The sequence below is a fragment of the Rattus norvegicus genome, chromosome 2, assembly GCF_036323735.1.
Source record: "Rattus norvegicus strain BN/NHsdMcwi chromosome 2, GRCr8, whole genome shotgun sequence".
Classification (NCBI taxonomy): Eukaryota; Metazoa; Chordata; class Mammalia; order Rodentia; family Muridae; genus Rattus; species Rattus norvegicus.
Genome location: NC_086020.1, coordinates 142,479,326 through 142,495,030, shown reverse-complemented (window position 1 = coordinate 142,495,030; position 15,705 = coordinate 142,479,326). Strand labels below are relative to the sequence as shown.

The window sequence follows — 15,705 nt, the reverse complement described above, 5'->3', positions numbered from 1 at the left end:
ACTAGACTTTGATAATGGCAAGTATCTGGAAACATGCTAGTTTTGTGTTGTTCCTGCAAATAGAATTTGGTGAAACTTGTTTGAATGTAAACAGAGAAGTTGGTGATGTAACTGTGGCCAACATATGATATTCCATTTATCTCCTATGAGATTAGATCAAACAAAATAGAGGCTTTTATATACACCACTTTGTATACATAAGAGAAAACTAATCAGCACATATAATTAAGCACTTTGTTCCTGGAGAACCCCTTTAGTTGTATGATGGTGGGGGCTGTGATTGGGGCTCGAGTTGGTTGACATCAAGTCCAGAGCAGCTCTGTGTAACAGAAGTCTCACATCTCTTAACTGGTCAGGTGGAAAGGACAGCCCAGAGCCTTTCCTTTATCCTCTACTCTAAACGCTTTCAAGTGTGTCACAATACACTGCTTGTATGTCAGTTGGTAAGTTGTCTCATGTCATTAATCCAGTATTTGGCTATGATTGACTCTGTGCACTGCCCATCCATTGTGCTGGAGTTCTAGAAACTTCAAATAGTACCACCACCATTTCAAAAGATTCCTGGATATCTCCTCGGAGCATTTCTTTTCTTCCCTCTACTCAAGGTACACATTTGTTTTTCTCTTGTTGTTTTGTTCTTGAGAGTAAGTCTGGGTGTATGGTCTTAGCTGGCCTGAATCTCACTATGTCAGTCAGGCTCACTCCAAACTTGTAGAGATTTGCTTGCCTTTCCCTCCTGAATACTAGAATTAAAGGTGGTGTCCCTATGAACCCATGGGTGGGCATATAGATCATAATTATGGAGAAATATATCAGTAATACTTTTCAACAAGGACTAGGAACTCAATGGTAAGTCAAATTTTAACAGAATCTTTGCACATAAAAGGAGTGGTATACTGATGTGGCTATAAAAGAAAATTCTGATTAATCTTAATATAATTAAAAGCAATTTATTTATCCCGTATGGCTTTTGTCAAACTAAAATGATTCCTAGGAAGCAAAAGGACTAATGAGATATTCTGACTCCAAGTTCTGGAGATGGAACCCAGGATCTTTTGCATATTGAGCAAGCACTCTGTCATTGTTTATACATCCAGCCTTTTATTGTGAACTTTTATCACAGAGACCAAACACACAAACACATAAAAAAGCATGTTTTTCTTTTATAAGGAACCTTTCCCTTCTCTCACCAGTCTGTTATGTGGTAAAGCTAGTAGAAATTAAATAATGGCTTTGGTGTTAGTTATGCTGTGAAATGTGTGGGAGACTGAGCTTTCAGCCTAGCCATAACAAGATTATATCCTAAATTGATAACTTCCTCAAGTATGACTCACACAACTGACCGGACCTTATTTTATATTAGCTTTGTCATTTGAAATATGGGACAATACTATTTTACTCAAAGTGCTGTAATGAGTTAGAAATAACACTTCTAAAAGTACATGGCAGGTAAGAGAGGACTGGTGTCTGACAGGTGTAACTGTTAACAGTGATCAGTCAGTAACATCTTTATATGTGTACTTTCCTTATGTACTTTCCTTTCTCTAGTACCTGTATACCAAACCCAATGGGAGAGTATATCTGGTATCACTGTGAAGTATAAGTCTGTTCAACATTTGTTTGTGTAAAGTTATTATATATAATAGAGATACACACTTAAACAATACATATGGTAGGGATTTTTTTTTTTTTGCATTTCAGTGAAGGGATTATATATGTGACTACATGTGATTTTCTTACTCCTAGCAAATAAGACAGAGAAAATAGAAGAGTTTGTTTTATTTAAATGAGATTTTGTCAACCTAGGTTACTGGAAAAGCCAGAAACATTTCTCTTAAAGCTGAAAATGGGTATAGAATTCCCCGTTTACCCAGATGGGATCATGAAGATGGCATCGTAGTCACACATTTTGGTGGGATTAATGAGGATAGTGGGCAGAAAGAAGACTGAATGAAGTGCCCAGGTAAGAGAACATAATGCAGTCATAGGGCAGAAAGGAATTCGGGTTGGTAAAAGTTTTCTTTTTTAATCTTGGGACCTCAGAGCTATTCAAAGTGATTTATAGATTCTTATCTACATTAGTCATTATTTACAGAGGTAACAAAATCACATTTGTGTGTATGTGTGTGTGTGTGTGTGTGTGTGTGTGTGTGTGTGTGTGTGTGTGTGTGTGTGTTGGTTTTTCAGAGCTGCTGTGACAAAGTATAAGCTAGTGTTAGAATGAGAGTAGGAGTGGCTTTAAAGAGCAAAGATTCTTTTGCAGGTCTGGAGACCAGAAGTCCAATAAAGGTGCTCCTCTGGCCATCTCTCTTTGAAGGTTTTGCAGGAGAGTTTTTCCTTGCTTCTGGTGGCTGTCTTCCTTGACCTCCTATGGCAAAACTCCAAGGTCTATCTGGGTATTCACACAGTGTCCTCTGTTTCTGCCTCACTTCCTCTTCTCTGTGTTTATTTGTCTCTTTGCTTCTTAGATGGATTCTAATCTTATTAAGTCCTACTTCATCCGGTGTACTTGTATCTGAACTTACATTGACAGCCATCTTTTCCTAAATAAGATACACACAGCAAGTACTTGCAATTAGGACTCGGACATTCTTTTTTACCTGAGGATATAATAATACAACTCACAACATGCACGTGCTCACTTTTACGTAGGTAAAAGTGCTAGCCCAGGAAGACTGACCACCTGAGTTTACTCCCTAGACGCCACAATGGAAGGAAAGAAAAGTTGTCCTCTAACCCTCACACTTGTGTGCTGTGAGCGAAGCATGTACACAAACACAAATGCACACACATACACACATGCACACAATAAAAATGAAAAGAAAGAGTAAAGGTTATTTAATTAAAAATTTTATTAGATTAAAACCTGAAAGCAGCTCACCTTTTTTTCAATCTACAGAAATTAAAAGCATAAATCTCCAGATTAAGAATCTAGGAGTTGGCTAAACATTTTTAAGTAATGAGAAAAGTGGTGCATACTTCAAAACATTGGGAGTCATAGATAAAAAGTTTCCTGTCAGAAATAGAATGAGGTAAAGCTTGAGAAAAAGCCAAAGCACGGAGGGCCTCTGGCACTCAGATGAACATTCTAATCATGCTGTTCTAAACAGATGATTGGATGTGTGCAGAATTTAGAGTGATTAATACAGTATGCATTCTAGACCACTATCTGCCCATCAAAAGCAGATTTAAGATTGTTATGGGATACTGGGTTAGAAATGAGTAAGGGTAGAGTCCAGGAACCTAGGTACAAAGTTTCTAGTGAGATGACAGCAGAGATAATGGCGTATCAGCTAGACTGTACCTCTGGAAAGGATGGGCAGGCTACTACTGCTGGCTCAATGGTGCAAAGGTGTGTGTGTGTGTGTGTGTGTGTGCATTTGGTGTGTTTTCTGTGTGCATTAAGGCACCTATAATATTCTTCAATTTTCTGCATTCCAGAATGCATGTTTTTATACCATTGACTTATTTTGTATATACATTGGCTTTTAGATTTTAACGTTTAAAATAATATTTCTTTAAATAGAAAATATGAGAGCCATCTATTTCAGCTAGTAATTTGCAAATTTATAATCGACATGCAAATGTCTTTTGGTTGGTAATGATTAGCCTGTGTCAAATGAGGTCCAAATGCTGAATTTCTGTGTTGTGTTTGTGTTCTGTGCTTAAGAGTAAAATTAGTGGTTAAAAAAAAATGGGGTGGAAGGGTCCAATGCTGGAGAAAACTAAAGTTTAAATTTGATGAATGCATATAAACAGGTTATAATTGGTCTTTCATGTGTGTGTATACAGGTCACTCTACACACATAGTTCCTGTATGAGGGATACAGAGATGTATTTTACTATATACTAGTTGCTGCTGAACTAACATCATTTCATTGGTTTCTTTCCTGCAGGATAGGTCTGATCATGTCTGTTTAAGGAATGAGGATACTGAAGTTCACATAGCCTGAGTGGTTTGCACGGATAGTTAAAAGATGATTCAGAACCCTGCCCATTTCTTTTTTATAGAGGGCAAGAAGCTGACAATCTACAGAATACCTTAATTAACAAGCTTAAAAATATTTTTACAATAAAGTATGCAAAGCGAGCTTTTCCTACTTTGAGCAGTAATTATTTTCTTTACCTATTCATCTCCAGTAAATGAAAATGAACAAGGAAAACAAAACTGAAATGAACACACCTATTGCATGAGACACAAACCAGAAAATTAAGAGCACGGTGTTAAGCTTCGCACTAGGAAAGGAAAAATGGAAGATCAGGTTGTCAATGTCTCTCAAAGCTCCCATTCAGGATGTTTAGAATAGAGCTAGAAGTACAACTTACCGTTCGTTCTATCAATCTATATCTATCTATCCATCCATCATATATATATATATATATATATATATATATATATATATATTGAGATAACCTTTCAGCTTGGATTTTATAATTTAAAAGAGATATGGCATTTTAAATTTGCAATTGAAGTAGTTCTTATAGAACTAGATGATGCTTCCCTGAGCCAGGCACAGACACTCTAGGTAGTTATAAAAGTCACAGTTGTTTTATTGTTTTTTGTTTTACAATACAGGGTTTCTCTGTGTAGCCCTGGATTTCCTGGAACTAACTCTGTGGCCAGGGCTGTCCTGTCCCCAGTGCTGGAGTTAAAGGCTTGTTCCACAACCATCCAGTATCACTATAATTCATAATTGCCAAACTATGTCTTAAGGCTTTGTAAATTCCTCAAGCAATCCTAATGATGTAAGCATTTTATAATTCCATTATTATTTCATTTAATTAGACAAACCAATTTACCACCTTTCCAGTTATTTTTGTGCAACTACTTTAATAAATTCAACAGTTCAATGGGAGTTTGGACTAATAATAAACATATAACCAAGAACTAATTGTAAGCACAGGTATTAAGAAAGTTTGCCCTATGTTACTTTAGAAATGTTTACAAGATCCTGTTTAGTCAAAAAAGATTAATGAAAATAAATTATGCATTTGAAGCATTCACATACTGAACTTTTTTGTTTGAGATGACAATTTAAATGATTTGAATACACCTTAGGATTTCTAATGTTTCTGGTGACTGGCAATATGTCTTTATTGAAAAGGGCAGACCACTTGAAATATTAAAGAAACTATATCCTTGATGCCAGGGAAGAAACCACCAGCCATATTTATGTGGTTTTAACTCCCTGCCATCCGAGATATTACCATGTGCGTGTTATAACGTTTTCAATTAAAATTTTCTCACGGACTAAGGCTGGTCGTGACTGCCTCCAATGTTATTTTGTTAATTAAAACAAACCTTGTGAGCCGCATATGCCTAAGGAAAAGGGAGACAAAGTCAACTGGCATCATACCTGAGGATCTTTGGGAATTTCTAGCATGGGATTTGCTGCTCCTACCTAACCACCTCATGGAGTAGTCTGGGAGGCGAGTTCAAGAATTAGCTTGGCTGAGAGGCTCCCAGTTTGACAGCATCTATTTTAAGCCGCGCCCGTACGTGCAGGTGTCAGCCTCTCCCCGGGCAGTGGAAAGAGCCCGGCGACATTGCGCCTTTCTCCAGACCCCCGCAGCGAGGTGGGGCCGCGGGCCCAAGGAGAGTGAGGTGGGGAAAGGCGGCCCGGAGCAGGTGGCCCTCCACTCCCCGCACGTGGCCCGCTCGGCGACGCCGAAGAGGATGCGGAGAGGACCCGCAAGCTGTGTCCTTCCTCTCAGGACTCCTCCCCGCGCACCTGCTCACCTGTCGGTCCGATCCCAGGGCGTGGGGGAGGGACGAGGGGTGAGGGATGCGGAGGAGGAGCGCCGGGAGAAAGAGGGGGTGCAGCGAGAACTCCGCCCCCCCGATGCTGCGCGCAGGCGCAGTGGCCGCTACCGCAGGCAGGGGGCGGCAACATGGCGGAGTGAGCGGCGGCGTCGGGGCTTCACAACAACAGCGGCGCCGGTGGCAGCGGCCCGAGCTTTGGCCCCCGGCGGAGGGCGGAGGGCTGTGCGAGACGAGGCAGCATCCTCGCGGGGGCCGGGCCGGTGGTAGCGAGCCGCGGAGAGCCGTGCGAAGAGCTCCGAAACGATCTGCGAGGAGATCCGTGAGGCAAGCGCTGAGGCGGACCGTGAGATCGGTGGGGAGACAGCTGCGGCAGTCTGTGAGGAGACCAGTGAGGAGACCTCTGAAGCGACCCTTGAGGCTATCCCCGGAGGCGATCGGCGAGTCGCCCCGCACGGCCGCCGGGCCCGGCTGAGGCGCGGACCGGAGCGGGCCCGGCGCCGCGGCGCTGGTGGATGCTGGGGCTGCGAGGCGCCGGCCGGGGGGCGGGGGCCGCGGCGGGGATAACGGAACCGGCGGAGGCGGCGCGGCGGCGCTGCACAGCTCCTCAGCAGCGGGGCGGATGGCGAGCGACAAGCCGGGCCCGGGGCTCGAGCCTCAGCCCGTCGCGCTCCTGGCCGTCGGGGCCGGCGGCAGTGGAAGCGGCGGAGGCGCCATGGGGGAGCCTCGGGGGGCGGCCGGCTCTGGCTCCGGCTCCGTGGTGCTGCCCGCGGGGATGATCAACCCTTCGGTGCCGATCCGCAACATCCGTATGAAATTCGCCGTTCTGATCGGACTCATACAGGTCGGCGAGGTCAGCAACAGGGACATCGTGGAGACCGTGCTCAACCTGGTAAGGGCCCCCCGGGTATCCGCGCCCTGCTTCCCTGTGTCCCTCAGCCTACAGCCCACCCGCCCGCCTGCCGGCCCGCCCGCGCGCAGCCACGGCCGCGCCACCTCCCTTCTGTCACCCGCGCGGTGCCTAACTCAACCCGGCACTTCCGACGCCGAGTGATCGGTCATTAGGGCCTGGGCCATGAGTGGAGGGGTGAGGCGGCCCTCAGGTCCTCTGGGAGCTTTTCCTCCATATCTCTTAGTTGTCCGTGCTGTGGCTTTGAGAGGGTGACAGCCCGGCCCCTAGAGCCCGAGCCTCCCCAGCCCCCCAACCCCCACCCCCGTGCTCCTGAAATGTGAGAAGCGCACCGGTTCCAACTTGAGCAGCTGGGGTGCTGGGTTTTCCAGGGAGGAGGACCGATGATGCAGATTTTGCATCTATCTTTAAATACATTCCGCGGCAGTGATGGAGAGTGTTGTGCCTGTACTCACCCCTACCCCCATCTCTAGGCAACCCTCACCTCTTTGTAGTATCGCTCCAGTTATGCTGGTCTCTTACCTTTGGGGGTGTGGGGCGCAGAAGGTGTTAAAATGTAAGGGACACCGGATCATACAGGTTGGTTTCTATGGTTGCGTGGCTTGTGGATAAAGACCAGAAGAAAGATTTCAAAGGCAGCCTAAGGTTTTGGCTCCTTTGGTGGTAAGAGAGTTACTGCAGAAGTGTGTATGACTTCATGTTTTGCGCTATCTACAGAAAGCCTAAGCAGTGTTGAGGATGACTTGGTCCAACATAAAGAGAGGGAGAGCCGAAATAGAGCAGAATTGAGACCAGGTCATGGCTTTTGCGCTTTGTAAATGCATTTCTTTTGTTTTTGTTTTTGCTTTTCTACAGCAAAGCTTTTATAAACAGTTTCCTCTGCAATATCTAGCCTTTGACATTCAGTAAGGTTGGGTTTTGGAAGGTGTGAGTCAGGAGCAGTCAGTTGTATTCGGTGTGAAGTCGCAGGGATAGAAAGAAAAATGCTTGCTGGGGATTTCTGTAACACTCGTGAAGTCTGAATTTTCAGTGAAGCAATTATTTTTATTTGCTACATAGGAAAATTGAAAGGAAAGTGCTGCTATGGCAGTGGGACCCTGAGATGTGGATTGGATAATGTCTGTTGTTCTGAACCTTTGAAATTCAGGGAAAAGTTGAAGTACTTTTTGTTTTCTTTTTGCTAGTGTGTCAACTCAAAGACAGGTCATCTGTCTTCTCTCTATGTATTGCTGCTTGAATGCAAAACACCTTGTTTTACTTTTGGGTACCCTTCAAATAAATCCCCATAAAAGTCAGTGTAAGTTTATGAGATTGTCATCCCATAGGTGTAACCAGTTCTTTTTGTAACACTAATAGGTTTTTTTGAGGGGTGGGGGTGGGGGCTGCTGGGTAGTTTTACCTTGCTTCTAAAAGGTAATTACTTTTATTGCTTCTTTTTCTTCTTAGAAGAAAAGCTAGATAATCCCAAGAAACAATATTAATATATTAGCTGCTACTCAATTTATGTATATTTAAAGAACACAGACATTTTAAGTTTTTCCATTTTTCTGAGGCCAATAGGATTTGTTACTTTAGATGATATGATAATGGTATTTGTATGCTTACTTGTATGCGTCGTGTAGCCTGATAAGAGGCAGTAGGACTCTCACAAGCTGGAGACTGATTTGAATGTGGAACTAGTGTAGACTCTGCAAGCAACAGCCATGCCTGCTCGATCAGTTCTTAACAGATGGGGTTCTTTAGATACACAGTAAACTAAAAAAGGAAGTGAAGCAGTTTTTCTTGTGCTAAAAAGAAATTTAACTCTTCAGTGCAATGAACTATGCCATGAAAGATGCAAACATTTTTCTTTTTCTTTTTAGGTATTTCCTCTTAGCTTATAGACATTAGAAACAGTGTGATACCAAATCTCACACACCTTAACTCCCCAGATTGATTTTTGGAATAGAAATATTAGGTGTAAATTCTCCTTGCATGGATTTAAGGGCTACAATTTATTTTAAGATGGGAACTTTTGGGATAAAGAGTACATGGCAAAATGTGTTGCTGGCTGTATTGTAGTTCCTGAATTAGCCCTATGAGGAGTAGGTTTTGAGTTATAGGTTTAAACTTTATTGCTCAAAGATAGTCAAAATTGAAATTATGGAATTTCAAGTTGATTCTGAAACGTATATTTGGCATTACAATAATTATCAAAGTTTCACTTTTATTTAAGAAGTACACATAGCCAGTATAATTCATTTAGAGTACTGAGTGACTTGTTAGAGGTTGGAAGCCATTAATATTTCCAAAATGAATCTCTTCTATTTTCAGTTTTAATTTAAAATGTGAGAGAATAATTAGGTGGAAACACTGATATATCTCTTACATTGCCCTGTGACAGAAAAAAGGAGGGGCACTAAGGAAACTTTTAATTTTTGATAATACTTTTGGCATAGTCACCTTTGACAAAATATTTGTTTTTCCTGTTCATTCTTTCTGTATAATGAGAAAATATGAAAATACTAGTATTTGGTTCTCAGATGCTGTCTCATATTTGCCTTATATGAGAAAAATTGCCCAGTTAAAGTTTAAGTGTGTAATAAGATATAGAAGTTCATCATAGCTCTGCTTAGAGTTTTTCTGCTCTTTATTAAGGCAGAGGACCGCTCTCCTGGTCAGGTGAGTTGTTGTGAAGAATCACAGTACTAGATAAAGTGAATGATGTCGTTTGTAGGTGCTTACATTGTTTCTCATGGCATGGAGGTGATGGAAAACATTCAAAGATGAGGCTGAGCTATCAGAAGACAATCTAGTTAGTTTGAAAATAAGGTTACAAGGAGAGTATGTGGTCAAGATTTTTCCTGTGGATCTACCAGTGATAGGAACCAGTTGTCAAGAGCTTTGGCTTCAGGAGGAATATGTAAATGTGGCTTCCTAAGAGAGTTTATGTTGAAGAGTTTTATGGTTAGTTTTCTCTTGTAAAGCAGGCCTACTTGGTCTATTGTTTCCTTTGTAGACATACATGACACTTATTTATAGAAAATTTCTACTTCCTTCAGATGAATGCTGTGTACACATTATGTCTTATCTTTGTTTAGAACATGGAAGTTTGTTTTTAACAAACGGTTTTAGAAAAGATAAATGGAGAATTAATATTTTATGAAATAATTTCAATAGTGCTTTTACATTTGCTTTAGGTAGTATAATTTTTAATTATAATTATAGAATTCAACCATAGTCTTGTAGATTTGTTTCATGCATTATTTAATTCAATTTTTGTCATGAGTTTATAAATTATTTTAATTAATTACTATGAGATGTATCATTTTTGTCTTTAGTTGTAAGAGTAACATTTCTATTTTTTTAAAAAATATAAGTGCTAAAACTGTTTAGTATATTAAAAGATGCAACTAAATGTATGAGGGCATTTACACTATTAAATTTCTTTTGGTTTGGGGATCATGGTAGTTTTGTGAGAAGGGGAAATTTTGTTATTTTTTTGTTCTAAACAGTGATTATAATTTTTCTTCCTTAAGACTGTATTCGTTTGCAAGTTGGTAATCAGAATAATTTATATTTTACTGATATAGTTTTATAAACCAAATATATATAAATTGAATTTATTAACAATATACAATTGTTACTGGAAAAAAGTCATGAATTTGAATGGGAGCAGGCAGGAATATATGGGATGGCTTGGAAGGAGAAAAGGGGAGGGAGAAACATTGAAGTTAAATTACTATTGCAAAAATAAATGACAAAAATAAATCACAATACTGTGTTAGATTCATGAAAATATTAAATTGTAATGAAACCATATTTATTTATATTAAAAGGATCTCTTGCATGTTACTATATTGACATATGAGCTTATCTAAAGTAGCTTATGTATTTATTACTGCTATTTAGTATGGAAAGCTAAATATATGAATAGTATAAGTTTTGTTATCTTAAGGAGCTTAAGGATATATGTATCATATAATAATACTAAAAATAGTCATTTAATGACACTAAAGCAACAAATATTATGTAGTTTTGTAATTTTAAATGAATACTTAGTTTATACATATTTTTGGTACATGTTTAGGCCATTGATTGAAAATGTCACAAGGCTCTTTCTTGACTCTTGCTAACATAGTACATTTCACAGTCCAGCTCCATTTTGTTTCTCAGGGTATTGGTATCACATTGATTAGTATGAACATTTTTGTTTATTTAGAATGTTGTGAATCCAGTGCAACTTTTCTCAATATTACGCCTATACTATGCTTCATATAGTCTGTACAGTTGACCCACTCTTGTGTACCACATACCAATCACTCTTGGTATCACAATTATTTATTTGTGTTGCACCTTCTAGCTCTGAATTTCATAAGAACAGGATATAATCTTTTGCATATTTATTTTTGTGTTCCTCGCCCTTTAGTAGTTAAATGCATTTTGAATATGCAGGATACTATTAGAAGGCAGTAGTAATTAGGACTAGCTCTGAAAGAACATACTGAGTTAGTGTCCCATGTAGTCTAAATGTAACCTTGAAAAATGCAAAACAAAAAAAATCTACTGTAATCTAGATAATCCAAAAGATATATGAGTCGGATATTTTCCTATACAAGTATGTTGAATATGTATATGCTAGCTGTTAGGCATTATTGCATGCATAAATGTTATTTTTAAATCTAAGGATTTCTTTTAGAGGGTCTCACAGTGTATACCTGGTGTGCTTAGACCAGGGTAGCCTATAGTTCAGAGGGATTGACTAAATGTGAGTCCAAGAGAACTAAATGTCTTCTTGATTTGATATCCGTGCCTCTGTACCTGTCATGATGGTTTCCTTAGCTTTACTTGTCAGCTTGACACAGCCTGGAGTTCTCTTGAAAGGAAAGCCTTGAGAGAGGAATTACCTAGATCAGCTTGGCTTGTGGGCATAATTCTGCGGGATTGTTAAGTGATGGAAGGGGGCATCCACTGATGGCGACACCATTCCTTGGATAGAATGTCCTGGCTAGCTATCCATAGGCTTTGAAAGCAAGCCAGTAAGTAACATCCCATCACCGTTGATGCATGGTGGCGGTGTATTCCTTTAATCCCAGCACTCAGGAGGCAGGGACTTATGGTCTCTGTGAGTTCAAGGCCAGCCTGGTCTACAAAGTAAATTCTAGGACAGCCAGAGTCACACAGTGAAATCTTATCTGGAAATGGCATGCGTGCACACACTCAAAACCTATCAAACAAACAAACAAACAAACAAACAAACAAATAAACAATTCCCTCATGGTCTTTGCTTCAAGATTCTGCTTCAGTTCCTGCTCCGACTTCCCTCAAGGATGAACTGTGATCTGTAAAATGAAATAAACCTTTCCTCCCCTAAGTTGTTTTTGGTCTTGGTGTTTAGCAGCAATAGAATGTAACTAGAACACTGTTAAGGCTCTGTTAACATCTATTAGCATTGTTACTAGTTTGAATCCATTGGAGTCCCGGTTGGAGTCCGGTTTTGTCAGTTGGGAATGGAAAGACTTCCTCTGCTAGCACAGAATTATTATTTGAATTGAGACCTTGTAAGATACAGAGTTTACAAAATGAAGTGGAGTGTGAGGCAATGAAGGCACTGCCTTCCTTTGCAAATTCTTTTATTGATTGTAAAGTAGTTGTCACTTTGTCACCCAGTTACCTTGACAATGCAACTATTTAGGCTGGAACTGAGGGATGGTGGAGTCTTTTTGGATACCTTGGGACACCTTTCAGTGTTTTTTTTTTGTTTTGTTTTGTTTTGTTTTTTAAATAGAACAACTTGATATGATCTAAACTTGATGCTTGAGAGCAAAGACGAAAAGAAAATGTAGTCTTTTCTGCAGTAGCTGCCTCCTAAGATAGAAGAACATCAAAATATCAAGAGCTTTGTAGGTTAAAAAGCCATTAATTTTACCTTATGCTAAGTTGAAAAGAAGAAAGGCAGACATTTAAATGAAAAACATTGCATTTTAAGTTTCATCCAAGTACTTCATTCAGTGTACTCAAGCTTCCAGACACACGTCACAGTGAATCCAGTTTAAGGGACGTTTAGTGAGGATGCGCCCAAGTGGCAGAGCCAACTGTGCTCCTCAGCCTTAGCACTTGGTTACCGTGGGGCAGGGGAGGTACTGAGATGAGGGCTAAGACAAGGCCTCATTCTGTAAAACTGAAACTGAAAAGCTGAACTTCAATTAGTATTCTCTATCTCAGACCTATTGTTTTGGATACTAATTCAGGGTCTCAACTGAAGTACACAACTGAAAATTCAGTAAGATTTTAGGGAAGCTGTACTTCCAGAAAATTCTCAGCCTGATCAAAAAGCCCATGTTCTTCTTCTTTCTTTCTTTTCTTCTTTCTTTTTTTGTTTTTTGCCAGTCAGCTCTTTATTATTCATGTTTCTGTTAGAACACATCTGCACATAAAAGCACACTTTAATGTCATAGTAGTAGTAGCTGAAATTTTATCTGATGAAACAGTGGAAATCAGTCTGGGATGACTGATGGAGCAGAGATAATTGGCCATTCATACAGGAAAGAGCAATTGAAGAAAATATTCTCTCTTCAGTTCTTTTAATTTAGATACAATATCCAGAAGCTGAATGGGTTATATTCTAATGATTACACTTTTATTGAAAACAGACTGTTTTCTCACATAATATATCCTGATTATGCTTTCCCTCCCTTTATTCCTCTCAGTTCCTTCCCTCATCCCCTCCCATCTGGATCCACTCCCTTTCTATCTCTCATTAGAAAACAGACTTCTAAGGGATAATAATAAAATAAAATATAGGATAAAACAAAACTAACACTTTGGAATTGGATGAAACAAACAAAAGGAGATGATCCCAAGAGACGGCACAAGAAACAGAGTCCCCCTCATTCCTACAGTCAAGAATCCTACACAACAAAAAAAGAAAAGAAAAGAAAACAAAACACCACTAAAGTGGAAGCCATAAAATATACTCAAAGAACCTGCTGTAGATCTATACAAGCCTTATGCATGCTGCCTCAGTCTGTGAGAGTTCATATGTTCCTTAGTCATGTTGATTTGGAGGGCCTGGCTTTCTAGGTGTCCTCCATCCCTTCTGATTCTCACACCCTTTCTCTTCTTCAGGGTTCCTTGAACCCCAAGAGGAAGAATTTAATTGAGATATTCCTTTTAGGGCTGAGTGTTCCAAGGTCTCTTACTTTCTGCATTATGTCTATCTGTGGGTCTTGGTATTTGTTCCCATCTACTTCAGGAGGAAAACTCTTTGATGTTGGCTCAGCCTGGCACTGATCTATGAGTGTAGCAGAATGTCATTAGGAGCCCTCCTTCCCCTCCCTCCCTCCATCCCTCCCTCCCTCCCTCCCTCCCTCCCTTCCCTCCTTTCCTTCCTTCCAGAACATTAGTGTTTAGTTTTCTCCTAGGTCCCTGGATTATCTAGTCTTAGGTTCTTGGTCACCCAAGCAGTGTTGAATATAAGTTCCATCTCATGGAGTGGCCCTTAGTCAAATCAGATATTGGTTGGTGACTCTCACAAGCTTTGGCCCCAGCATACCTTGAAGGTTTTGTCAGTCTTCAGGTTTGTGGCTGGGTTGGTGTTTATGTTTCTCTTTTGGTAGCATGCAGAGTACCTTCCTGTAGCAAAGACACTAGCACGTAAGGTGAGAATGGAAACAACTCTATGAAGACCTATGTAGGCACCTACACCATTTCTCCATGTTCAGTGACTGTATAGGTGTGGTCTTCAGCAATGGGGCCTTGGTGTCTGTTTGTGAAGAACAACCCTTAGTCTTGCTGACAGCATGTTTTAGGGATTTCCATTGGACCCCTTTGACCAACAGCTCAATTAGATACAACCCAATCTTTATACTGGAAGATTCATTTGGTGACACGAGATGGCCAGTTGGGACTCTTGTCACAGTTCTATCAGTTCTATTGCATATAATGTAAATTAGAAGCTTCTACTATATTTGGTTTCTGTATTACTCTTCAAATGGCCTTTATTTTTAGCTGTTTCTTCCCAAATTCCCTCTCTTGTCTTTCTCCCTCCCCTTCCCCACTTCATCCTCTTATTCTAGACCCCCATCTAGATGAAAATATCTATATTTTCATCTCCTATTGAGGTTTCTTTATTCACCCTAGTTCCTTATTTTCTATATTACATAATACATTGTGTAAATGTATTATTTTTTATTCATTCTTCTGTTGAGGGATATTTAGGTTGTTTCCAATTTCTGGTGAATTAGATCAGCAGTGAACATGATTGAACAAGTGTCTTTGGTGGGATGAAGTGTTCTTTGGCTATATGCACAAGAATGGTATAGCTGAATCTTGAGGTAGATTGATTCCCATTTTCCCAAGAAACCACTACACTGATTTCCATAGTGGCCTTATGAGTTTGCACTCCTACCAGCAGTGGATAAATGCTCCTCTTATTCCTTGACAGTATGAACTCTCACTTGTTTTATTGATCTTAGCTATTCTGACAGGTATAAGATGAAATCTCAAAGTAGTTTTGATTTGCATTTCTCTGATGGCTAAAGATGTTGAACATAGTGTTTCTCAGTCATTGGAGTTTCTGTATTGAGAATTCTCTGTTTAGATCTGTATCCATTTTAAAATTGGGTTATTTGTTTTCTTGTTATCTAATTTTCGAGTTCTTTATATATTTTGGATATTAGCCCTCTACTGCATGTGGAGTTGGTAAAAATCTCCCATTCTGTAGACTGCAGCTTTGTCTGAATGATGATGTCCTTTTGCAGTGCAGAAGCTTTTCAGTTTATTGAGGTCCCATTTATTAATTGTTAATGAGAAAGTATTTTTCTGTGCCAAATAGTTTAAGGCTATTCCCCACTTTCTCTTCTGTCAGGTTCAGTGTATCTGGCTTTATGATGAGGTCTTTGATTCATTTGAAGTTGTTTTGTGAAGCGTGTTAAGTATGGATCTATTTGGATTCTTCTGTGTGCAACTGTACAGTTTGATGTGAATCATTTGTTGAAGATGTTCTCTTTTTTCCCAGTGTATATGTCTGGTCTCTTTATAAAAATCAGGTGTC

The 15,705-nt window shown here is 40.0% G+C and overlaps 1 protein-coding gene across 9 annotated transcripts in view; it reads left to right on the top strand.

Moving 5' to 3' along the window:
* Nucleotides 1-5,858: 5,858 nt before the first annotated feature.
* The window catches only part of Nbea (neurobeachin), a 559,026-nt gene continuing 549,179 nt past the window's right edge, over nt 5,859-15,705 (top strand). For 8 of the 9 annotated variants that reach the window (XR_010063625.1, XM_063282102.1, XM_063282100.1 and 5 more), the window contains exon 1: nt 6,382-6,653. Coding sequence is in view for 8 of the 9 variants with exons in the window: in XM_063282102.1 (XP_063138172.1) it covers nt 6,384-6,653 (270 nt within the window). In the remaining variant the exon portion in view is untranslated. Of the gene's footprint in view, nt 6,654-15,705 lie in introns of all 9 variants that reach the window. The other variant, NM_001427608.1, reaches the window with a different exon arrangement.